Below are 26,521 nucleotides of genomic sequence, written 5' to 3'. Positions count from 1 at the left end.
TTAACTTACCATGTTCCTTCTCTCTCTTGCTTACGGTGGGCTTGAAGAATGTTTGGAAAAGAGTTTATTGTTTTAATAAACCCTTTACATCTTCTAACCAGCTTACTTCTAGCGGTGAGCATAGAGTGCTATCAGATACACTTTTAAGTGCCCCAGAAGACATCTGGATTCACTCTCCCTGTGGATGGCCTCAATTAGCTGCCTTTCCTCATAAAGAGTAGTTATCTAATTGTAATAACAAAACCTGCTACATGCTAATTTTAGGGCGGGAGGCTTTCCTTATTCTTATTTTGCTGGTATATGACATCATCCCATCCGTAAATCTGAAATATTCTGGAGTATTAGCAAAACAGCAGAGAATAAGAACTTGGCAAAACTGCTGGCAGTGTAGCATGAAAAACTGGAGCAATGGAGAACTAGGTGTGCTCTCATTCTTAGGGTAAGGGGTCCACACAGAAGAAGCCAATCAATACATTTAATAAGTTATTCACCTAAGTTTAAGCCTGATAGCTCCCTCTCCCCCCCAAAAAAAAATTAGAAGAAGAATCACAATGTTAGACTACTAACATCCTGAGAGTAGAAACCTACCTGTCTATCCTCATCTCTCCAGTACCTAGCACAAGTCTGATGATGCATAATCAATACACAGCAAAGATCTGTTATGTTTACTGGCCTAACAACCAGAGAGTATACTTAGAGTCTAAAATATGCTTTTCACACATTACTTATTCTCAGCCTCCCAGGTGTGTACTTGTGAACTGGTTACTGTATCTGTTTTTAGGAAACTCAGGCTCAGAAAGGTTAAGACATTCACCCAAAATCACATAGTATTGTAGATAAAGCCAAGATTGGATTCCATACATGCTTGCCTCCAAATCTATACTTTTTCCACTCTACTTACTCTCTGATACAACAAATATTTACTAAAATTCTACTGTTTTCTCAGTACTGTGGTAGATGCAGGGTTACAGAGTTAGGAAGGTGTACGCAGGCCCTGCTGCCCTCAGGAAGCTGGCAATCTGCAAAGGGGAAGCAGACATGTGAACAGGGAACTCTAAGTCATACTAAAATTGAAGGGTGAACGCATGCACTGGAGGGCCCATTCATTCTGCCTGACTAGGACACTTACAGATTTTCAATGGCAATTTTGAAAGACACCTATTGCTCCAAACACAGCGTAAATTAAACCCTGAGAGACGATGGCTTGCAGAGGCAGGTGCATTCAGGCACACATCTGCACTTCCAAGTTGTTTAGGTTAAAGCATGATGGATGATTTCACTGGACCCTTCCAGGGGTTTCAGTGACAGTTTTAAGGAGAAAACTGGAGATGATCCAAGGAACCTGATGGCTGGCATTGGGGAGGCCAGAGCACCAGGGCCAGGCAAAATTATAAGACCATTTCAGAGGATGGGTTTAAGTGTTACATTTCCCCACTGGGAAAGCCATACTTCTCCTCAAGAGCTGTTATTTGTGGCCAAACTGAGACACTCTGTTCCCTTTTTAATGGACTATTTTCTCCAAACCTATGGTTTATCTTATAACATGTGCATGTCAACTTCCAGAAGGAATTTACTGGTAAATGGTGCTGTTTAAAACGCCTCCCAGCTGGTGGTTCCCATTGTGGCTATTAATTTTGCACTGATGAAATGAGATGGCAGATATAAAAGTTACATCATCATTTAATATTTATTTTTCACTATCATAGCAAAACGCTTCTTAGAACACAATGCATAAAGATGATCAATTCATGAGTAAATTTCCATGTTTGAAATTTTAAAAAATATATATATGCATTTTACTTTATTATAAAAAATTAACAAGAATTTGTCTAGAATCTCACCACTTAATTAAGTCAATGTTTCCATTTAACCCAGTCACCTTTTAGTCTCTGTGCATATGGTACATCATGCATTGATAAAAATTATATCATGCCTGAATAATTCACACTGGGAAAAAATTATTCCTTAATTAAACAATCACCTCACTTTTAAAGAGAGCTAGAGAGACATCATCATGGGAACAGATATACAATAAATAACTAATTTGGCAGATATATGCAGATTGGGACCCTATAATGAGCATTTTCATGTTGGCACATTATAATTTTAAGTGCTGGCAGCAAGTCTCCATTTTCCCTTTATATATTAGTGAAGACATGTGGAAAATAGTTGAAACTCTTCTCTATATCTAATGTGTACATACTTTATGGTATTTACAGTATTATAAATTCTGAGGGATGATCATATCAAGATGAAACTCTGGATAAATGCAACCCATATGTGATTCACAATCCCATTATACTCATTAATTGCATTTCTGCTTTAAAGTTCAGAGCAAAAGTTACTTTAGACACTGGTTAATATATTATGGTGATATATTTATCACATTATTCTTCTTATAAAGCTAATTCTCAATGTTATTTAAGTTTCCACTCAGAAATGCACTCTAACTTTGTACTGCCTTAATCCTTATAACTTACTTTCAAAATTAAATTAATCTGCTCTTTGCCCCTGTCTTAAAACAGCCTTTGGCTAAAAGCAATATCATTCTGATTGTAATAAATTAATATTGATTTCTTTGCTTATGACATATCTAAGAACAAAGAAACTAAATGAGCTTTAGTTTTAACTTCATTTTTTTTCTCCCTCTCCCTTTATCCCAACAAGCAAGAATCTGGCTACAAGGTATCCAGACCCAAAAAGAGAGAATTATTTCAAGGTTCTTGTCAGGCCATTTTTCATTTTTTAATATTCAGATAAATAAATGTTGACTGTGTTTAGCTGTAGCATACCCAAGCAATGAAAGCACTGGAAAAGCAAATAATTCTTCATGACTCCTGTAAATTTTTTAGCTTGGCATTCAGGGATTTGATTCGAACATAACTTTCTGGGCTTACTTCCCATTCCAAGTATGTACTGAAACCCAACTGAGCATAATCCTGGGCTTTCCCATGGCTGCAGCTTTGGTTATGCCACTCAAAGCCCTCTCTATTCAACTTCCACATATTAGCATTCTACTTGTTTTTAAAAGGCACTGGCTCAGTGTCTCCTTCTGAATGTCCTTAGTCAGTATTTTATTCCAACCACTAATAGCTTTAACCTTCCTGTTATGAGCCAGGCACTTGATAAGCCTCAGAAACTCATAGTCTAGCGAAGAGAAAAATCTCAAGTTAGCTGTGTGATAAAGAGGATCATATATGTTTCCTGCCTTATTCAAAAAGCAGTAAGGGAACAGGAGGAAGAGATGGGTGGAGGAAGAAGGGCACAGATGTGGAAGTCATCATGGCACTGTGAGTCAGGCCGTGCTGGGTGTGTCGGTGAGAGGCTTTGGAGGCCAGAATCAGCAGCAACACCAGGAGCAGGTCCCAAGGACAGAGGGGCATCTTCCTGCATCACTTCTTCCCACTATAATAGGTTATCTCCCCCCAGGCTGACAGCTTTCCTCTGAAATGGCACAGCACTCTGTCCTTGGATATGTCTGCTGGGAATGTATCCCCAACACCGCACTCAATCTTTCTGAAAAGAAAGAATCTTAAATTGCCTCTTTTCCCACCTGCTCTTAACTTTCTAGTACAAATAAAGATCTCTGAACTTGTGTCAATAAGGAAACTGCTCTCAAGAGGACTCAATGAATTTCTGGTTTTATTCACTATCAGATACACCAAGATTCTTGCTAAACACAAACATATGAATGGTTCATATTCCAATCATTAATACTAAAGACAATTATGTAGACAGCCTAAAGACCTTCCCCTCCCCACACTGAGCCACAGCATAGTGGACGCATCCCAGGGGATGTCGGTGTAGCTTCATTGCTGAGACTAACTCAATTTTCCTTCCATAGGGATATCAAAGCACACCAGAAATTGTGTAGAAACAGCAACTCCTCAAGGCTGTTATTGTATAAAAAATATATGATGCACATTTGTGAATTCTGCAGGCTTTGATTGAAGCTCTCTTTGTTTTCGAGCTTAAAATGTGATAATATGCTTAGCTGACTCTAGTTTTATGCATTTTACTCTTGAAATGTACCCTTCTTTTAGACAGTTATTTACAATGGACATAGTGGTGTAAATCAAAACAGTAAACATACCAAACTATTAACCCAATTTATCATTTAAGGGAATAATCAAACATTTATCATAAGATTATATAAGACTGAATTGTGTCCCCCACCCCAATTCCTATATTGAAGCCCTAAACCTTTAATGTAACTGTATTTGGAGACACGACTTTTTTGAGAGCATATGGGTGGGGTCCTAATGCAATAGGATTGGTGGCCTTGTAAGAACCATATGCATGCACTGAGGAAAATCTGCATGAGGACATAGTGAAGTGAGAAGGCAGCCACATGCAAGCCAGTAAGAGAACTCCCTGCAGGGGCGAAATCAGCCAAAATCTTGATCTTAAACCTCTCAGCCTCCAGAACAGTGAGAAATAAATTTCTGTTGTTTAAGCCACCCATTCTACAGTATTTTATTATGGAAGCTCAAGCTGACTAATGCACAATATATTAGACTAAACAGACAGCCACAAAATATTAAGAAATGAATTTTAGCTTCACTAAGAAAAATAAAACTACCAGTTACATATCACTATTAACTCCCATATAGTACCTATATTAAAAATATATAGCACTCCAACTTATCTCACCAAACATACCTGCAGAAGGCTTATATCAAATCCTTGACTGGAAAGGTCATATTTTAGGTTTAAATTAGTGGCTCAGTTTACCTCCCCTCCCTTCTTCTCCCTTCCTTCCTTCCTTCCTTCCTTCCTTCCTTCCTTCCTTCCTTCCATCCTTCCTTCTTTCCTTCCCTTCCTTCCTTTCTAGCTAGCTGTTAAGAAGTATTTGGTATTTAGCCACTGCAAATGTCTTAGGAGTTTTATTTTATTTTTCCATGCTTTTAGTGTAGAGGTATCTTACCACCATGCTCACTCCCTGTTCCAGATTGCTGTTGCCTGGAAAGAACAGCATCCCAGGAACCATCGCTCACTGCATTCAGGTAGAGTGGGGCAGGCAGTGTAGTTATGGGGTCTGGGAAAGGTAGATGAAACAGATGAGAGGGGCATGATGGGGAGAGAGTACCCAGGAACTACCTAGCAAACTGGATACAATCCCCTCATTGCTTTCAAAGAACATGTCTAAGGACTGCTGATTATTTATGTGACACCATAAAAGGACAGGAGTAAATGAATGAAAGCTAAAGCCAGTGATCAGATAGACAATTATGTCTATCAGTTTCCTCCTCCCCTTTCCTTGAGCCAGGCAAGACTTCCCGGAAAATAACCAAATATCCTGTTAGATTATTTATTCAACCCTACATCTGATTGCTTTCCTCACAAACGGGGACCTGACTAATGTAGACTCCTATACATGTAAACATTATTGGATTAGTTCAAATGAAGTAATGACCATTGTTATTACTGTTATATGAAAAATCTCTTTGATAATTCTACACTGAAATCAGAATTTTGAAATATTAGCAAGATCAATAATAATTTCTAACTTGACCCAATATTTTACTTCTACCATTCACCTCTTAATCCTCTAATCCATGTTGGCAAAAATGATAGGTTAGTTAACATAATACTTAGCTTAATAGTTAATACGGTTAACAGCCTTCAGAGACAGTTATCTCAAAAGTCAGTATTAACCGATATGGTCAATTAATTGATGACAAAGGAGCCAAGAATATACAACAGGAAACAGTGTTCAATAAATGATGTTGGAAAAACTGGACAGCCACATGAAAAATAATGAAACTGGGCTGCTACCTTATATCATACATGAAAATTAACTCAAAATGATTAAAAATTTGAACATGAGACCTGAAACCATAAAACTCCTTGAAGAAAGCATAAGTGATAAGCTCCTTGATGTTGATTTTGGTGATGGTTTTTTGGATCTGACTCCAAAAGCAAAGGCAAAAATAAGCAAGTGTGTCTATATCCTATATCAAACTAAAACGCTTCTGCAAAGCAAAGGAAACATCAATGAAATGAAAAGGCAACCTACCGCATGAAAAAAATTTTTTTAATCACATATCTGATAAAGGGTTAATATCCAAACTATATAAAGAACTCATGAACTCAATAGCAAAACAAACAAACAAACAAACAAACAATCCAACAATCCAATTTAGAAATGGGCAAAGGACCTGAACAGGCAATTTTCTAAAGAAGACACATAGATGGCCAAGATGTGTATGAAAAGGTGCTCAACATCTAATCATCAGGAAAATGCAAAACTAAACCACAAAGAGATAGCACTTCATACCTATTAAAATGGCTATCATAAAAAGACAAGTAATAACAACTGTTGGTGAAGATGTGGAGAAAAGAGAACACTTGTCCACTGTTGGTAGGAATGTACATTGGTGCAGTCACTATGACAAACAGTATGGAGGGTTTTCAAACAATTAAGACTAGAACTACCATGTGATTCAGCACTTCCACTTCTGGGTAGTTACATATCTGCAGGAAACAAAAACACTAACTTGTAAAGATACATGTACCACCACATTCATTGTAGCATTATTTACAACAGCTGAGACATGGAAGCAACTTAAGTATCCGTGAATGGATGACATGGTAAAGAAAACATGGTATATATAGACTCAAATGTTATTCAGTCATAAAAGAGGAAATCTTGCCATTTGCTACAACATGAATGGACCTTGAGGTTATGCTAAATGAAATAAGACAGAGAAAGACAAAGTCAGTATGAGCTCACTTATCCATGAAATATTAACATAAAAAATTTAAAGAAAATTAAAAATACAAATTTATAGACAAAGAGAACAGATAGGTGGTTGCCAGAGGTGGGGAGAAGGGGGCTGAGAGAAATGGCTGAAGGTGACCAGTAGATACTAGCTTCCAGTTATAAAATAAATGTCATGGAAATGTAATATACAGCATGGTGATAGAGTAGTTAGTAATACAGTATTGTATATTTGGAAGCGGCTAAAAGGGTAGACCTTAAAAGTCCTCATCATAAGAAAAAACTTATAACCCTGTATGGTGATAGATGTTAACTAGACTTATCATGGTAAACATTTCACAATTTATACAAATAATGAATCATTATGTTGTACAACTTAAGTTTAAATAGTTATATGTCAATTATATATCAAAGTTTTAAACAGCTAACAACATAATATTAAAGCCAGTTTAAAACTTTACAACATTCATTACTAAGAAAAGTATCACTTTACTAATTGTAAAAGTAATAGTAGTTCTAAAATATATATTTTTTTCATAATCAAACAACACACTGAATACAAAGACAGAGAAAGACAGTGAGATACACCTGCAACAAAAGATATGGCATTAATAAGAATTAGCTTCTTCTGAAAGTCCTTGCTAAACTCTGTTGCTGTGAATTTTCTATCATAGCAGAGCCTCTCCACTGAGGGGTAAGGGGCATAGTGGTGGGGGGATAAACCACTTCCTGTTGAAAAGGAAAGAAGAAGAAAAAAACCAACTGTTGAAAAAAAGAGTAAGACTAAGTGAATAACAAAAATGTGATATGAATAGTTGTGATTTGTACAGATATAAATATATATGTAAAATACCTAGAACTGTTTTTAGAATTTAGTAAAAATTCTAACATGGATCTAACATAGCAAAGCATAGATCAATGATAAGAATGTCAAGGTTTATGATTAATTCAAAATCTGTGCATCTGAAATCCACCAAAAGAGAATACTATAAAAGCTTATTTATGTGTCCTTTGAATATGTGTATATTCTTGTGTATGTACCCATATATACATGTATATTTCTGAATACATGTGTACATTGTTGTATGACTATGTAGACAGATAGATGATAGCTAGACAGATACGAGAGTAGTTGTATAGAAATTGTCTAGAAGTATATATCCCAAACTATTAAGATGGCTCCCTCTTAATTACTTAGTTATTTTTAAATTTAATAACCACTCATGAACCCACCAGGAAAAATGTAAGCTAGTATCTTGACAATAACTACATCTAACCCACCCCTTCCCAACCCAAAGTCATCATCATCCTCAAGAGCTTCTCTTAGCTATACACCTGTGCAATATGGTAGCCATTAATCACATGTGGCCATTGAATATTTAGAATTTGACTGAAAAACTAAATTTTTAATTTTACTTAATTTTAGTTGGTTTAAACTTAGAAACTTGAAGTGGTACAAAATATGTTTCTATTAAAACAACTTTATTGTTTTGGTGTGACATTTCACTTTAACTGTTGCATTGCCCAGCACGCTATTATTAAATTGAAGTTCTCCTATACATGGCCAATCTAGATGGTGTCAACAGATCAATTCAGTTCAAATTATTTTTCCTATGCAACCACGTAATGTAATAATGTGTTTGATGCAGACAGCACAAGTTATGAGGATCTTTGTATGTTGTAATTGGAAATTACATTCTTACTATTTAAAATGTAATTAAATGCTTTTTAGTTAAAAATACGTTTGAACAAATTTAAAAAATTTTTAAAAGGAGGTATACCACTGATGCAGAATTGAGAGGCAATGCAGAAACTAGCACTAGAACTGAACAGTAAAGAGAGAAGCAGACTAGCTGAAAGTTTATTGGACATTTCATGATGAGTAGCAATTACAATTTGTTGAAGCAGAACAAAAGGAAATGACTGTTTGTTGTGTAAAAAATGGTAAAGAATAAAATGGATAATATTAAGAGACATTTTCAGCAAATATAGTGAATTTGGTAACTTTCTTCTCAGCAACCAAAAAGGGACTGATGAAATTAGTCACCTGAAATCAAAATTAAATGTCCCACAAAACATTCTGAAGTGATTTTAAAGGAATCTGAGCTTATAAATTTGTTCAGCTATACCAGCTTGGTTTCTTGCACAAAAAAGGAAATAATTTTTGATGTATATATGATTATATTAAGATTTGTTAGAATATTAAGAGAAAAGACCAAAAAGGTTCTTCACAAAAAATGAAAGCTTCAATCAAGCCGCCAAAAAACTGTGTGAAGAATACAAGATTTGTTTAACATTATCTAATATCAATTGATTCAAATTTTGAAAGCACAATTACTTTTCTTCAGCTTTAGATGAATAATACAGCATAAAAAAACACTGCCCAATTAATACTTGGAGTATGCTTTGCCTCAAAGTTGATGAAGAAATAATGTCAATTTATGGCCTAAAAAATTGAACTCATAATTTAAATATTTTTAAACCTTTTAAATCTGCCAAAGAACTTCAGCTAGATTTGTAAAAATTAACTTTTATCCTGATAGATGGCACTTCAGACACATTAGGTAAAAAGAAAAAAATCTGGATTTAATGTAATTTTAAAACAAGAGATCTATGTTTCCCTTATTGCTTCATTCTACCATATAATATTCATGTTCAGTTGTCTAAAACAGACTCTTAAAAAGTGTTGTGAATATCATTGTTAAATCATTCAGCATATACTTGCAAATGCTATGGATGAATGCCAGATAATGTAACTCTTAAAAGAAATAGAACAAGATAAATTAAATAATCTGTGTTCTTTATCAATCTTTTTTGAATAAGTCAAGGAAGAATTTTGCAAGGATTATTGTACTTTGAATTCCAATTCAAGATTCAAAAGAAATGCTAATCAAATATTCAATAAAAACAAAAAATGTCAGAGTAATTTATATTTCCTCATTGATATCAGACTACATGTAAGTGACATAATTTGAAGCTCCAAAAGTAGGAGAAAGCTAATTTGTGACTTAGTCAAACAGGCAAAAAACTTTGTGTGGAAATGTATACTTTTCAGAACACAATACAGCAAAAATAATTTTACCCATTTTCCTAAAAGAAACCAATTTTTTAATTAAAGAAAAATTTATTGACATTGACAAACTTAGTTGCTTATAAATTTATACAATATTGCTTTGAATTCAATAATAAGAATAGTGACATATGTATTAGTATATTTGTTTAACTTGGGCAAGAATAGTATTAAAACTGATAATGCTTTTCCTTCAAAGTCAAATCAAATCTATAAAAGAAGAAACAGTTGTGTCAATGTGTATGCATATAATAAAAGAAAATACTTTTTTGGTGCTTGATTCATTTATTGAAACATTTAAGTAAGTTTGGAATTATTGGGGTATGTGATTTAATTTTTTTGGTTGTAAATTTTATGAAATCTAATTTAGATCAAATACTTCTAATGAAAATTTTGCATCCAAATTGAGAAATACTTGAAGTATAAAATACACAATGGATTTGGAAACTTAGTACAGACATCAAATTACAACTAAAATATAGGACAACCATCACTCAGAACCATCAGAAATTGAGGTGAATGGAAGTCTGACAACTACAGAACCAAAAAAACCATCCATCCAGACTGGTAGAAGGGGTGGAGATGTTGAACAAGCTGCTTCCACATTCATGTGTGGTGGATAAAAAATCTGTAGGGATAGCTTGGGAGTGAGGAGTGCCAGCCCCACACCAGGCCCACCAGCCCAAAGTACCAGTGCCAGGAAGATAAGTTCCCATAACTTTTGGCTGCAAAACTAGTGAGGGTTGAGTCAGGGGAAGAAACTTCTGGAGTCCCAAGCAGTTTCTTTTAAGGAACCTACACAGGGTCTTACTCAGACTCACTCCCTCTGAGCTCCAGCACTGGGGTAGTAGCTTTAAAGGCACCAGTGGCATACAGGGAAGAACTGAAGTGTCTGGCATCAAGACAAGAGCTGGGGGACAGCTTTCTCCCAGCCATATAGGCACACAGAGATCATATTCTCTTTTCTGAACCCTTATCCCACAGAGATGGTAAGCAGATGCCATATCTGAGACTCCATCAATCTACTTAACACTGTTTGCCCCACCCAGGATCCTCTGGCACTCCAGCCCATCCAACATATGGGCCTACCCATGCTGTTAACAGTAATGTTTCCATATAAATGGCTGGTCTTGGCTCATGCTTCACAACTTCCTAAATCCTATCAAACAAGCAAAGCTGGCCTCAGTGAGATCTAGGCCCTGCATACCAGTAGCCAGCTTAGATTCATAGCTTGGCTTCTCCTGGGAATCTTCAAGCCCAGCACAAGTAGCAGCCCTTTCAGATTGCTTTATAGCTCAAGCAGGGTGCCCTGGACAAAACACAGGGGGGGTGGTGGCCCTGGCCTGCACCACGCAGGAAACCCCAGAGCCTACACACCCAGGGACAGCTACAGACCATGTCAGAGCACCACCACACAGCCCCTGCAAAGCTGATCCTCCACAGAGGGTGAAGGTTGGTGGTGAGTGGTCCCAGCCAGTCCTTGTAACTGACTGGCCTGGGTAAATCCCTCGCATTGATCTGACAACAGCAACCAAGGTTCAACTACAGGGGGAGTGTGTACTCAGCCCACATGAAGGGCACACCTTGAGCACCCAGATTGGGTGATAGGGGAGGCTATGCCACTGAACCCTACAGGACACCTACTACATTAGGCCATACAATCAAGACACGGAGTCAAAGCAGTTCTACGTAATACACAGAAACAAACACAGGGAAGCTGCCAAATTGAGAAGACAAAGAAATATGGCCCAAATAAAAGAATAAAACAAAACCCCAGAAAAGGAATTAAACAAAATGGAGATAGCCAACCTATCAGATGTAGAGTTCAAAATACTGGTGATCAGGATGTTCAGGGAAATGACTGACTATAGCCACAAAATAAAGTAAGAAGTGAAGGTTATACAAGGTGAAATAAAAAAAGTATATACAGGGAACCAACAGTGTTGGGAGCCAGGATTCAAATCAGTGATTTAGAAGAAGAGGAAGAAATAAACATTCACCAGGAAAACAGAGAAGAAACAAGAACTGAAAAAATGAGAGGATTAGGAGGAACCTCTGGGACAACTTTAAATGTACCAACATTCAAGTCATAGGGATGCCAGAGGGAGAAGAAAAAGAGCAAGAAATCTAAAACTTATTTGAAAAAATAACAAAAGAAAACTTCCCTAACTTGGTGAAGGAAATAGATGTATAAGTCTAAGAAGCACAGAGACCCCCAAACAAACTAGAGCCAAAGAGGACCACACCAAGACACATCATAATTAAAATGCCAAAGGTGAAAGATAAAGAGAGAATCTTAAAAGCAGCAAGAGAAAAGATGACAGTTACCTACAAAGGGGTGCCTATAAGACTATCAGCTGATTTCTCAAAAGAAACTTTGCAAGCAATAAGGGACTGGCAAGAAGTATTCAAAGTGATGAAAAGCAAGGACCTACAACCAAGATTATTCTATCCAGCAAAGCTATCATTTAGAATGGAAGGGCAGATAAAGTGCTTCCCAGACAAGGTAAAGCTAAAGGAGTTCATCATTATCAAGCCATTATTATATGAAACTCACCCTGGCTGGTTTGGCTCAGTGGATTGAGCGTCGGCCTGCGAGCTAAGTGTCGCTGGTTCGATCTTCCAGTCACGGCACATCAGAGAAGGAAAACTCTGACTCCAAAAAACCTCTGCTGCCTTGCGGCATACCTCTTCAGGGGAAAGGCTAAGGGAGTAAACCCCGACAGAAAATCCAGAGCCGGAGTCCCTAAGGCGGTTTGACGTTGTAGTCAACACTGGCAACTCCTGCGGCGCACCTGAAGCCAAGCTGTATTGACTCCGTCTTTCCCTTGGACCCTTCAGCTGCGAAGAGAGGGGGGGTCTGCTGCATGGGCAACAGCAGACCCTCCATATCACCCTGCCCAGGCTCTGTAGCTTCAGCTTCACTGGAGAGGACACTCCAGCGTCATCGCAAGATGTCGATTCAACACGGGAGGAGACAGATACCGTGTCACTCCCGAGTTGGACTGCACAACCATTCTCGGCGGTGCAGATAGACTCTTAAGAAGCTACACCATCGTCTCTCGAGACGGACGGCTGCCGATGACCGATGATGATTATATGAAACATTAAAGGGACTTATTTAAGAAAAAGAATGTCAAAACTATGAACATTAAAATGACAACAAACTCACAACTATCCACAACTGAATCTAAAAATAAAAACCAAATCCAACTAAGCAAACCAGAATAGGAACAGAGTCATAGGTATGGGGATCATTTGGAGGGTTATCAGCTGGGAGAAAGAAATGGGAATATGGTGCAGGGATTAAGCATAATTGGTAGGCACAAAATAGACAGGGGGAAGTTAAGAATAGTATAGGAAAGCAAGAAGCCAAAGAACTTACATGCATGATCCATGGACATGAATAAGGGGGAAGGAATTGCTGGGTGGAGGGGGGCAAAGGGAAGAAAAATTGGGATACTTTAACTACATAATCAATAAAATATACTTAAAAAATTAACTTCATCTATTAAATATGACCACTAGAAAATTTAAAATTACTTAGGTGTCTTAAGTGTTATTTCTATTGGGCAGCACTGGTATGTATCTAAAAGTAGAACTGGTGAATTATAAAATATTTAATTGTTGTACACTTGAAGATATGCCAAATTGTTTTCCAAAGTTGCTGTACAAATTTAAACTTCCATCTGCACTGTATCATATAATTCTACATCCTAATGATTGGTATAGTTAGATATTTAATTTTTTGCCAATTCAATGGGCATATTACTGTGATATTGATAGGCATTTTCCTGGTCATTAATGATACTGAACACCTCTTCATATGTTAATTGGCCATATATAGTTCCTCTCTGTGGAATGTTTGCCTGCTTTTGCCATTTTTTCTTTGGCATTTTTCTCTTTATGCTTTTTTTATTGATTTGTTGGTCATTACTGCTGAAGACCTTGAACATAAAATTAAATGTACAATTTACTTACTTCTGTATTTTAGAATGAGTTCAAGAAGAATCTAGGCCTTGTTGATTATCATGCTAAATCATATTGATTTATAATATTCAGAATAATAGAGATCTAAACAAGGACTGTAATTAGAGATCTAACAGTGTTGTGTGTCAAGATGAGGCAAGAACAAATGAATGAAGAGAAGAAGGGAAGTCCAACAGGATGTTTAATATTGTCAAGTAGTATTTATCTCTGAGCCCCAGTTTGTTTTCTTGAAAAAAGACTACAATACTATTTATCATATCTAATTTTGCAAGGATTAAATGAAATATTGTTTGTGAAAACAGCACAATGCGTGGTTCACTTAGGCATTCTGGTGCTCTATAGATTGAAATACAAAGACTATCACTGCTATGTCACTTTACTGTCTAAAAGTACTTTCTTTTCATCCTCACAACAACCCTCCATTACTGTTGTATTTTACAGTCAGTAGGACCAAGTCAGAGAGAAATTAAGTGATTTACATAGTAATTATTCTTCTGCTAGTTAAGAACCAAAAGCCAGGTCAAACCCATCCTCAGACCCTGACTGATTAAAAGTTGAAAGCTCTGTCCAGTGCTTTCCAATGATTAATTTCTCCCTGGTGTCCAAATCCAGGGTAGGAGTTCCCTCTCAACTAATGAACTGGCTAAATTTTAAAAATATAATTTCAGACTTAAACTGAAAAATTGCAAGAGTAGTACAAAAATCCCATATATCCATCACTCAGATTCCTTCAAATGTTTACATTTTACCACATTTGTTTTATTCTCCCTCTCTTTACTGCCCCTCTTCTTCTACATAAAGCAAGGGGCAAAAGAAAGAAGGCAGAGGATGCTCCAGATTGAAATTCATGGTCGTTTTAGAGTCTTAAGCAGAAATGACAAATATAGATATATAAACTAGTCTTGATACCTAAAAGTCACCCTGTTACATATTCCTCATGCAGAGACCAGCCTATAGTAGTGGTTCTCAGTTGGGGTGATTCTGTCCCCGGGGGACATTTGGCAATTTCTGGAGATTTTTTAATCCTTCCCCGAGGATATGTTTTTACAGACTTGAGAGGTGGGGGCGTGGGGGAAGGAGACACAGAGAGAGATCAGTTGCCTCCCATGTGCACCCTGACCAAGGATCAAACCCGCAACCTTTTGGTGTATGGAATAATGCTCCAACCAACTGAGTAACCTGGCCAGGGTTGTAGACATTTTTGATTGTCATGACCAGAGAGGGTATAGTACTAGCATCTAGTGGGTAGAGACCAGGACACTGCTAAACACCCTACAATGCACACGACAACCCCCCAAACCTTAACAAAGAATTATTTGGCCCAAAATGTCTATAGTGCATAATCTGGAAAACCTTGATCTAGTGCAACTGTTCTCAGGACATCAGCATCAACATCAACAAAGGGCATGTATGAGATACAAGTTCCCCAGACATAATCAGAGATCTAGTGAATTAGAAACTCTGGAGGTACAGTCAACAATCTGTATTTTAACATGCCCTCCAAGATTGAAACTCAAGTTTAAGAAATAACTGGCCTAGTGTATTTAGAACAGACATTAAAATATTCTGTACTTATAAGACATACTCGTATACTATTTCGAAAGGAAAGTCCTATCTTGGTTCAGTTATGGTCATATTATTAGATGTTTGCATCCATTGACAAATCTTGAAGACAAACAAAAGATGGGCTTCCACAGCCTCATGGCAGCAAGAGCCATGCTGGTAGTAAAAGTGACTGAAAGCTACTTTTGACAATCTAGTCACTGCAGTGCAGAAGAAAGGACTTGGGCTTCAGAGCTAGCCTTAAATCTGAAACCCAGCCTGACCCCTTAGTAGCTGTGAAATCTTAAAGGCCTTTAATCTTCTGGAGCTTTGGTTTTCTCAGCTACAAAATGGGAATAATAACAGACTTCAAAATAGAATTAACAAGGTTTACACAAAGTGCTAGACACACAGAAGGAACTCCATAAATAGCACCCTTGTAAAACTAAGCTCTGATCAGGAGCAGGGGGCCAGTGAATAGGGCTATTATCTTAGACCTCTTGGGAAATGACCCTTTGTAATAGTATGCTTCCCAGTAAAGCAACTATATTTTCCATACCTGGAAAGCAAAATGGAAGCAACTGTAAGCCCAATTTTGGTGGATCTCAAAAATAACTGTAAGACTCCGTTTTATGCCTCTGGTGACTCTGCATTATAATCTTATTCTGCCCTGTCCAAGTGGTTAACCACTAACCACTTATGGCTATATAAATTAACTGGAAACTTCTATTTTGGCTCAGATGGAGTAACAGGGGCCAGATTTACTCTTCTGCCTAAAACAACTAAAAAACAGACAAAATAAAGAGACAAAGTAAATGGCACTCAAGTCATTGAACACAGGCAATAAAAAAATGATCGCTGAGGAATGGGAAACAAGCAAAGGAAGGGAAACTCTATCCAGCTACTGCCTGGAGAAAGATTGTAGGCTGTGCGTAGGGCAGAGTCCTAGAGGAAAAAAAGAGCCTCGCAGAGAGAACTCCGCTGACCTGAAGAGCTCAAGTATTTAACCGAGTACTGGTTATCACGCACAAGCAAAGAAAGTAACTGATTCTGGAGAAAGAACCACTCAAAAGAATTAGAACAACCCTTCGAGATCATGCAGGAATGGGAATAGTGCCTGTTTTCATCTTCGAAGAGGGAAACCTAATAATTCAGGAGCACTGGTTAGAGTGGAAAGATGAATCTTACCTCAATAAAAGGGGGAAAGTACCCTTAGCCTAAACAATTCTTAAAAGTAAGACTTAACAGGATCAAATTACTTGTTTCCAAGTAATGTAAGCACATCCCAGGACAAAGATTAAAATTTTTTGCAGGAATACAGAAATATTCAGCACCCAACAAGGTAAAATTCACAATCCTAATAGTCAATAAAAAATTACCAGGCACTATGGGAAAAGTATGGAAAATCCTCAAAAAATTAAAAATTACTACCATTGGTATTTATCTAAAGAAAATAATAAAAGCACTAATTTGAAAATATTTATGAACCCCTATATTCATTGCAGAAGTATTTACAATAACCAAAATTTAGAAGCTACCAGGGTGTCTATAGACAGATGAATGGATAAAGATGTGGTATATATTTATATATAATTAAATATTACTCAGCAATAAAAAATAACGAAACCTTGCTATTTGCAACAACATGAATGGATCCAGAAGGCATTATGATATGTGAAATAAGTCAAAGAAAGACAAATACCTTATGATTTCACTTACATGTGGAATCTAAAAAAACAAAACACACAAAACAAAACAAAACCAGATTCATAGAAACAGAACAAACTGATGGTTGTCAGAAAGGAGGGGTGTAAAAGGATGGGTGAAAAAGGTGAGGGGGAATAAGAAGCATAAACTTCCAGATATAAAATAAATAAGCCACAGAGATGTCGTGTAAAGCACAGGGAATAGGGTCAATACTATTGTAGTAGCTTAGTGTGGTCATAGATGGTTACTAGACCTAGTGCAGTGATCACATCGTAAGGTAAACAAATGCTGAATCACTATGTTGTACACCTGAAACTAATATACTATTGATGTCAAGTGTACTTTAATAACAAAAATTACCAGACATGCAAAGCAGAAAAATAAAACCCATAATGAGAAGAAATATCAATCAACTGAAACTGATTGAGAAATGACAGAATTAGTAGATAAATACATTGAAAAATTTGTTATGATTGTATTTCTTCTGTTCAGAAGCCAGAGGGAAGACTGAATATGTTAAGTAGAGACACGGAAAATATAAAAAATAATCCTCGTTTCAGTCTAGAGATGGAAACTAGATTGTCTGAAGTGAAAAAATGTATTGGGCAGCATTAATAAGAGATCATACATTTCAGAAAAAAACTTAGTGAACTTGAAGGCAAGTGATAGAAACTATCCAAAGTGAAACCCAAAGATAAAAGACAAAAAATAATTAACAGGCATTAGTGAATTGTATGATAATACCAAGTGATCAAATATACCTATAATTGAAGTCCCTAAAGGAGAAGTGAGGGGAAACAAAAAAAAAAAATTTTTAAAATAAGGATTGAAAGTTTTTGAATTTGATGAAAACTAAGTTGCAGATTTAAAAAAATAGATTTCAAGCACCAGAAAGATGAAGAAAACTACACCAAATCTCATAATCCAACTGCTTAAAAATCAATAATAGAGGAGAAGTAAAAACAGACAAAAAAGACATTATATACAGTAGAAAAAAGTTAAGAAAACGATTAATGTTTTCTCTTAAGATTAGGAACAAAATTAGGATGTCTAATCTCACCACTTCTATTCAGCTTCTTGTTGGAGATCTTATTAGGTGTAGTAAGGTAGGAAAAATAAATAAAAGGCATCCACCTTGGTAAGAAAACAGTAAAATTGTCTTTACTCATAAGGCATAATTGTCTATGTTAAATACCAAAAAGCTACTAGAAGTAATCAGAGTTTAGCAAGGTTTTAGGATACAAGGTCGATTTAAAAGAACCCACTGTGTTTCTAGATAGTAGCAATAAGCAATTAAGAATTAAAATTTTAAAAGCAACATTATCATAGAATAAAAATATGAAACATGGAGGGGTGCGCAAAACCTGCACATTGAAAACAATAAAACACTGCTGAGAGAAATTAAAGAAGACCTAAGAAAATGGAGAAAAATGCTGTGTTAATGGGTTGGAAAATACAATATTGTTAAAATGTCAGTTTTCCCTCAATTGATCTGTAATTCAATGTAATGACAATCAAATCACCAACAGGCATTTCTTTTTGTAGAAATTGACAATCTGATTCTAAAGTTCATATGAAAATGCAAAGGACCTAGAAGGCAAAACAACTTTGCAAAAGAACAAAGTTGGATGGATTACACAAACTGATTTTAAGATTAGAAAGCTATACTTATCAAAGTAGTGTTGTACTGCCATAAATATATTCAAAATTATCAATGGAATAAAACAGTGCATCCAGAAATAGATCCGCATATATATGATCATTCAATTTTTCAACACAGAAACAATTCAACAAATGTGGGAACAACTGGATATCCACAGGCAAAAAACCACCACCAACAACAACATAAACACTGTTATCCTTATCTCACACTGTACACAAAAATTAACTTAAAAAATCATAGGCCCAAATCTAAAAAATCATAAAGAGAAAATTGTTGTGACCTTGGGTTAGGCAAACATTTCTTAGATATGACACTAAAAACACTATCAATAAAATTTAAAAATTGATAAACTGGACTTCATCCAGATGAAAATCTTCTACACTTTGACAGATACTAAAGAGAGAATGAAAAGACATCATATAGCACAAGAAAATATTTTCAAGTCATGTTCATGAAAATAGGAAACTGGAATGCTCACACTGCTGGTGAGAATGTACCAGTTTGGAAAATTGTTTGGCAGTTGCTTAAAATGTTAAACATACACCTACCATACAGCTCAGCTATCCCATTCCTAAATATTTATCAAAGAGAAATAAAAGCCTCTGTCCACATGTAGACCTGTACACAAATGGTCACCTAAACAATGTAAACAGCCCAAATATCCACCAACAGGTGGATGGATAAATAGTGAACAAATTGTTACATATCTATACAATGAAATATTACTCAGTAATAAAAAGTAATGAACTATTGGTATACACTGTAACATGAATGAACCCCAAATTAATCATCCTGGGTGAATGAAACTAGATCCCCCGTTCATTGAAAAATAAAAGTACATTCTGAATAATTCCATTTGTATAAAATTGTAGAAAAAGCAAACTAATCTATAGTAACATATCAATGGTTGTTGGGGAATATAGGGGCAAGAAAGGATGGTGGGGCAGGAGGTGGAGAATACAAAGGATTATGAGGAAACTTTGGGGGTGATGGGTATGTTCATTATCTTAATTGTAATGGTCTCATGGGTATATACAAATGTCAAAACCTATCAAATTTCATACTTTAAACACATGTAATTTATTACATGCAGTTATATTTCAATAAAGTCATTAACTTCTGAAATTGATTAAAACCGAATAAAATTACAAGTTCCGTTCATCAGTTACCTCAGCCACATTTTCAGTTTTTAGTAGCCACATGTGGCCAGGGGCTGCCATTTTGGACAGCGCAGAAAAGAATTTTGCCATCAATGCTCAAAGGACTATTAAACAGCACTGATCTAACACTTGCATTAAAAAGCTGTTTCTTTCATTTCTCCTACACCTACCTCTCCCAAGTTTCAGGAATGGGGACAAGGATGACAGCATGGCACTGATATATAAATTATCTGAGAACTTTACAAAGCAGATTTTATTAAGTTTAATGTAACTTTAATGGACAATATACCTTCTTTTTATAAACACATACAGCACAGTGTTTCCTCATTTAGATAGCACAACTTCTATGGACTACATTTAATTAGCTCCCCCCAAAGCTCAAGTTGAAGGCAATTTTAAAATAAATAACATGGAAAGAAATGAAACAGATAACACCCCTTTGGAACTTTATTATCCTTGTAATCAAAGTGATTATAGCTTCAATATAACTCCTAACTGAGAATACACAATTTTTTCAGATACTCATAGATATCTTTGTGAGTTAACTTTTTGTTCTGTTTCAGAATATGCTACATAATGCGACTGAATTTTTCTATTTAAAAGAATCAAGCATGTAACTCACAACAAATACAATGAAAAAATTCAAATGTGAGAACAGACATTAAAATAGAACGCTACAGTATGCACTGAAATCTTTTACATTCAAAGAAAAGTTCATAAAATTACCACAAGAAACTTGTTAAAACTTAGTGTTCTCACTGAAGCTTTTTTCCTTCCCTCATTATAGCTCTCAGTTTTGAAAGAGGTGATTTTATTTAAAAAGACTTGAACTCTATTTTCTGCCCCACCCTTGTAGCCTATGGACTTGGAAGGCAGAGTGTGGCTGCTTGATATATTGTTTTTCCATACGCAGAATGCAGGGCTGAAATCCTGAACCATCCCTGTTCCAAAGCCTGATCCACTAACCCTTTATGCACAGTTTGGTGTCTGAGTCATGTCTTAGAAATGGAATATGGAAAAAGGCAACTGGACTTAAGGGTGAGAGAGGAGGCTGGTGGCCAGTGTAGACCAACCAAGACAAGACAAGCCAAAACAGTGCCTTGTAGTAGATAAGCAAGAAGTATAAAAATAGAAACCAAGTCCCTCTGTTTGCAGAAGCAGAACTCACAAGCCAGTTTCACTTACTTTTTTACACCGACAGAGCCATTTTCCTTGTTTTCCATGTCAACAGATAGCATGGGAAGGCTGCAGGGTTCCTTTAGTTCAGCAACTAATTAATAAGGGAGAAAAGCTTGTGTTTAATTCTTAGAAAGTGAGAGAAGGATCTATATTCTGAATCGGAAACATAATGGTTCCTTTTACAGCTTCACATCAGTTCACGTATATTTGTTTAAATCTCCAGTTCCCTCAGCGATTGGAGAGATGTGATTAAACCTAAAGAACTGGAGGGGTGCTTTCCTCTGTACTGGCACTCCCTGCCTTGACAATAAGCATTTGCAAATGAAATTGTATCCTTGTTCAAAACAAGTTCTGTGTGAACTGGCACAGCTTCCTCTGGGTGCAAGCTCTCGCTTAAGATATTGCAACTTACAAATTGAGGCAAAGTCGAGAAAAACAATCCCCCTTTTCCTGCCCCTTTCCACCATGGGCTGTGATTTTTTTTAATATTGCATTTGTTTTTGTTTGTTCACTCCTTCCCTTTCTATATTTTTTCATAACAATGCCAAAGAGCACTTAAAGCTTTTGTCAGCAAGTATCCCCCTACCTCACACACTCTCAATGAAAGCCTCAAAAACCCGTGAGATGGCCATGCTTTGATAAAGCTGAAAGCTCACAAAAATGTCAGATAGCCTTTAGCACGGAAAGGTGGTGCTGGTGTGTGTTTGTGTGTGTAAGAGAGGGTAGGCAGCTAATTAGATTTAAGCAAAAATCACCAAAACATTCAAGGAGATATAATAGCATCCATCACTTTTGTCTTTTTGTTTAGTAGGATGAGCACTGTGAAAAAATAAAAACCCTCCGCAACTAATATGAAATTAGCAAGATGAAAAAGCTATGAACAAAACTGCTTAAAAAAAAAACTAGTTCTGAAACGTGCTTGCTCTTCTACAGCTGAAGCCATAAATTAAATACATTTCCTCTCAAATCACTTTATACTTCGGCACTCCTTCTCTCGGGGTTACTCTGACATGACAAGTGCATCATTTAGTATATTCACAAGATTTTATCACTGTTAGAGAAGTAGATGATTAACAAATAATGCTGTAAGTGTGGGATAATCTTCACGCCACACACACACACACACACAAACTTCCAGTCGCTAAACCACTTAGAGCATTCATAGAGAAACCCAACATTGCATATACATATAGATATTAACATACATTCACACACCGTTACAGAGTAGACAGATGATAGTGCTGCTGCTCCATGCCAAAAGAATGATTTCACTTCAGTTGGAAACTGTTAACATATTCACCATTTTCTAAGCATCTCAGAAACAAAACAAAACAAAACACTCACAATGATACTCTGTAACACCACACTACATTGTCTTATTATTATTATTTTCTTTTTTTCTTTTTGTGGAAGAGTAAAAAGAAAACCTACCTAGAAGCAACTAAAACATGTCATTTTTTATAGGCTTATCAAGAACAGCCAAAGAAACCCCAATGTTTTCTTTCACAAAGTAGGCTGGCAAAGGAATTCAATAAGGAGGTACAATTTGACACAGTGAAATAAAACCAGGCTGGCTCTGAGCCAACATGACGTTAGGAATCACACACAAGCTGCACCAACTGCCTTCTGGTTCATGGCTGACTTTTTAAAGCTACAGTGTGCCTGTTCACTTTTGCTAACTACCTTCAGCTCAATTAGTGGAAGTGAATGAATCACCAGTGTAAAAACTGCAGAATTCTCCCTGCACCTGTCTTGCACAAAGGAAAAGAAGCTGTATCAATAGCTTAGTTTCGCCCTCCCCTTCATTGTTGCTGCATGGTAAGTGTTTGCTATTGTTCTGAACATGAATGTCATGTTTCAAACTCTTTTTCTCCCGTGGGAGAAAAAATATGAGAGAAAAGAAGAGAAAGAACCTGGCGCTTACGGACTGTAACCAGTGAACATGCAGAAGCTGCAGTCGGGTGTTTCTCTTTCTTCCTAGTAGAGACTTGTATACAAAGTTCCCAGGGCTGGGAATCTCTTTGTGAGGATAGGAAAAGCACTGCCCAGCAGAAAATCCTTTTACTTCGTGATGCAGGAAGTTAACATATTTCAGAGGATGCAAAGTAGATGACCAGATCTCCTGAGAATACCCACATTCTTTTATTTTGGTAGTCATCCTACCAGATGAAGTCAGCAAAAAGTGAAAATGAAGCAATTTTATTCTCCAAAACAATTAGTTCTGGGAGGTTTGATTTTAACAGTTTATCCCAGTTGCACAAAAAGCATAATTCCATACATTCAACTCATGCTTATTATCTATGAGCACCTGGTACTCTATTAGTTGCATATGAAAAAGAAGATATTGTGCTAACCCTCAAAATCATAGTATCTCCCACCATCCTAAATCCCAAGTCAGGACATTGGGAGGTGGAGTGCAGACTGGGCATGGTCTTTTGATGAAGTTATCCTGGTCAGTCTCACAGTTCTCTTGCTTGGCTTGGGACACAAACATTCCCATTCCACAAACATGCTACAGACACACAAGAAACATACACAGCTGCCAATATTTGGACACTTTTAGGCTAAGATGTGAACAAAACAACCCAAGATATGGCAAAGAATATAAGTTCCCAAGAAGAGAAAAAGTCATCTGCTGCTGTAATAGTTTAGATTTCAGGCAGAATTGAGGAGAAATCTGTGGGTCACCCTTTTTCCTAGTATTTTTTAAGATTACAAGAAGATCAGGAACTATGATCTCAATTTGCAACCTGAATTTAAAAGTCAAAAATTTTTTTCTCTTATTTATTCCAGGAAAGATTTTAGAAATTTTCGACTTCTTGAAAAATCATTGCTGAGAAAGATTTCTCTCTGTGCATCTTTGCCATTGCCCCCTTGAAAAAGCAAATAATTTAGGTGACACTTCTAAGTGTTCATATGTTTTTTAGCACAATTTATTGAGCATGGGTCAAATAGGTGGGTCTTTTACCATTGCTGATCAAAATGATGAACTCTTCTGGAGACAGAGCTCTTTCACCAACAGATTTTATAACGGTTTTGAAATTGATTTGAAATTCCTGGACTGTTCTTCAACTAAACTCATATGGAAGTGAGCAGGGCTAGGAGTCCTGGGGGCAAGGAAGGTAGACTGACAGTACTATCATGCCACTACCCAGAACAAAATCAGGGTCAGCTCTCTTCTCTTGAAAGGAGGGGCAAAGAAAATGTAGTTACACCCAGCTCTCCCTCAGACACAATCACGGGAAGGATTCTGTGAAGATTCTCCAAGAATTTCTTCCTACATCTAGAAAAGAACTTCCCCCTCCTGTCTGGCCTGCTGTGATCAAAAGTTTGCCTGAGATGAGAATAGGATTTATGAAGGTGTAGGAAATAATTCTATTTTACAAATAATGAGCCACAAAGGCATTCTAAATTCTGACACCAGGAAGTTTCACTTATGAGCTAGTTTCTAACTTTGGAATAAACTGACATTTGTGGGTATAGGTATACATATCAGTGCTCACCCACTTCCTGCTCACTCTCTTCAACAAACTAATATTAACCTTCTTTTCTGCTAAAAAAATAATAATGTCTATGTAGTGTATATGGTATTCATGGTGTGCAGTATAAATAGTGTGTGTAATGTATGAGGGGGGACAAAAAAAAAAAAAAAAAAAGAAATTATCTTCTGGAGGGCTGACCCTTTGCAGTACATGCTTCCCCAGCTAGGGGAGTGTTTTAGGAACCCATCTGTATCAATGTACCAGCTGGAGTTGTTGTGAGAGGCTGCATTCAGTTTCAGTAAAATTTTTTTTTGAAGACTCAAGGCATTTTCCCATATCATAATGGGTGATTTACAAGTGTACCTGCCCACAACGTGCTGTGTTCAGCAGTTTTTGATCCAAAACGGCATGACCCCTGTACCCCACCCTCCCTGTTCCCCTGACCCCCAGTTCCTTTTCTTCCTTGTTTTCCCAGGTGAAAAAGACGTCCTCAAAGGAGAACATTTTTCTGATGAGGCAGAAACACTAAAAGGCATTGAAATCAAAGAGTTCAAAAACTGTTTTGAGCAGTAGAAAAAAACGATAGGTGTATTGTATCAAATGGAGAATACTTTGAAAGTGACTTAAGTTTAAACATGTAAGAATAAATACACAGTTTTTATAATTAAAGTCCATTTTTTTAGATCCCCCCTCGGATGTGTGTACAATGTATGTGTGTGATGAGTGTAATGTTTATGCTATGTGCACTGTGTGGCTGTCGTACCTGTTTGTGGCGTGTGTAATGTGTATTGGTGTTTGCAGAATGTGTACTGTTTGTGGTGTGTTAGTGTAGGGTGTGAGAGAGATACAAACAAACAAGACCTTCTGATCCAGGACATTACAGACTGCGCTAAAATACCTTCGTTGGTCCTTGTGTCGGGGTTCTGGAGCAGGACTTGCCGGCACACTTGGGAATGGGCTCAGCTAGGGAGAGATGGGTCAGGAAGGTATAGAAACGGGTGCCTCCCTTAGGCTTCGTTTATTGATCAGCACTCATCCACCAGAGAGAGCAGCCGTGCCCAGAAAGCCAGTGCCATTCCTAAGGAACCATCGCCCCTGCCTCCTGGCCCGAGACGGCCCCCGAGTGTCCAGCCCACATCAGAGCGCAGACCTGGGTCCATAAGGCTGCAGAAGAAATCTCGAGAAGTCGCCCGAGAGCACGACACAGTTCAATGGGTCCCCAAGGGCGTCCCAAGGGAAAGTGAGGAGTGGCCTGGGAAGGGGCTCTGGGTGCGGGACAGAGGGCAGGAGAGGGGGTGCCAGAATGCCTCTTGGACCGGCGGCGCCGTCAGAGCGCCAAATGACTCGCTTGTGGCACCGGTGACAGGGGAAAGTTTCTAGCCAAGACTTGCAAAAAGAAACGCCTCGCTTTGAGTTTAGGGGCTCCCCGGGGCCGCCTGTCTTTGGAAAGGGAGTGCGGTCCCAGCTGAGTCGCGCCACCACCCGGCTCCATCCTGCGAGCTCTGCTCCGCAGCCTCCGCCGGGCGGGGCACGCTTCTGCCCCCAGTTCCACTCCTGGGTGACAGATTCCACGCTCGTGGGTGCAACAAGCTGAAGAGGCACCAGACACACAGCAGGGACAGGAGGGTTTTTATTTGGGATTTTCTTCGTTTCCTTTCACCCGGGAGAAGGGAGAGGGTGGGGCCGTTCCCCGTGCCCTCACAGCACTACTCGGTCACTCACCTCCCCGTGTGGCCGGTGCCGGGAGGCTTTACCCGGCGCAGAGCTCCGTGGACGCCAAGAGCCCAGCCCAGAGCAGCCCGTCGGGCGCGCGCAGCACGCTGGGACTTGTAGTCCTCTGTGGGCTGGTGGGGCGGCGCGGGGGTCGATTGTGGGGCCTCCAGGAAACGGGAAGGCCAGGAAGTGAAACGATGGGAATGGCCTTGAGAAGGGGCTTTGGGATTCTAAGGGAGGACAGTTTTAAGAACTTAAAGCCCCCAGGGACTGGGGAGGGTACACGCCTAG

At 37.7% G+C, this 26,521-nt stretch overlaps 1 protein-coding gene across 3 annotated transcripts in view; it reads right to left on the bottom strand.

The window, feature by feature from the left end:
- Positions 1-26,298, bottom strand: part of SAMD13 (sterile alpha motif domain containing 13) — a 45,945-nt gene extending 19,647 nt beyond the window's left edge. Inside the window, exons 1-2 of one of the 3 annotated variants that reach the window (XM_090271695.1) lie at positions 26,240-26,298; positions 21,042-21,126 (exon numbers count right to left, since the gene is read on the bottom strand). In XM_090271695.1, the coding sequence (XP_090127821.1) occupies positions 21,042-21,094 (53 nt within the window). In that variant the 5' untranslated portion in view covers positions 21,095-21,126; positions 26,240-26,298. Of the gene's footprint in view, positions 1-21,041; positions 21,314-22,466; positions 22,546-26,239 lie in introns of those variants that run through there. The other 2 variants (XM_090271693.1, XM_090271694.1) reach the window with 2 other exon arrangements.
- Positions 26,299-26,521: the final 223 nt, after the last annotated feature.

Source organism: Furipterus horrens, unplaced genomic scaffold, assembly GCF_987537825.1.
Source record: "Furipterus horrens unplaced genomic scaffold, mFurHor1.1.pri manual_scaffold_3, whole genome shotgun sequence".
NCBI lineage: Eukaryota > Metazoa > Chordata > Mammalia > Chiroptera > Furipteridae > Furipterus > Furipterus horrens.
This window is presented reverse-complemented; position numbering and strand designations above follow the sequence as displayed.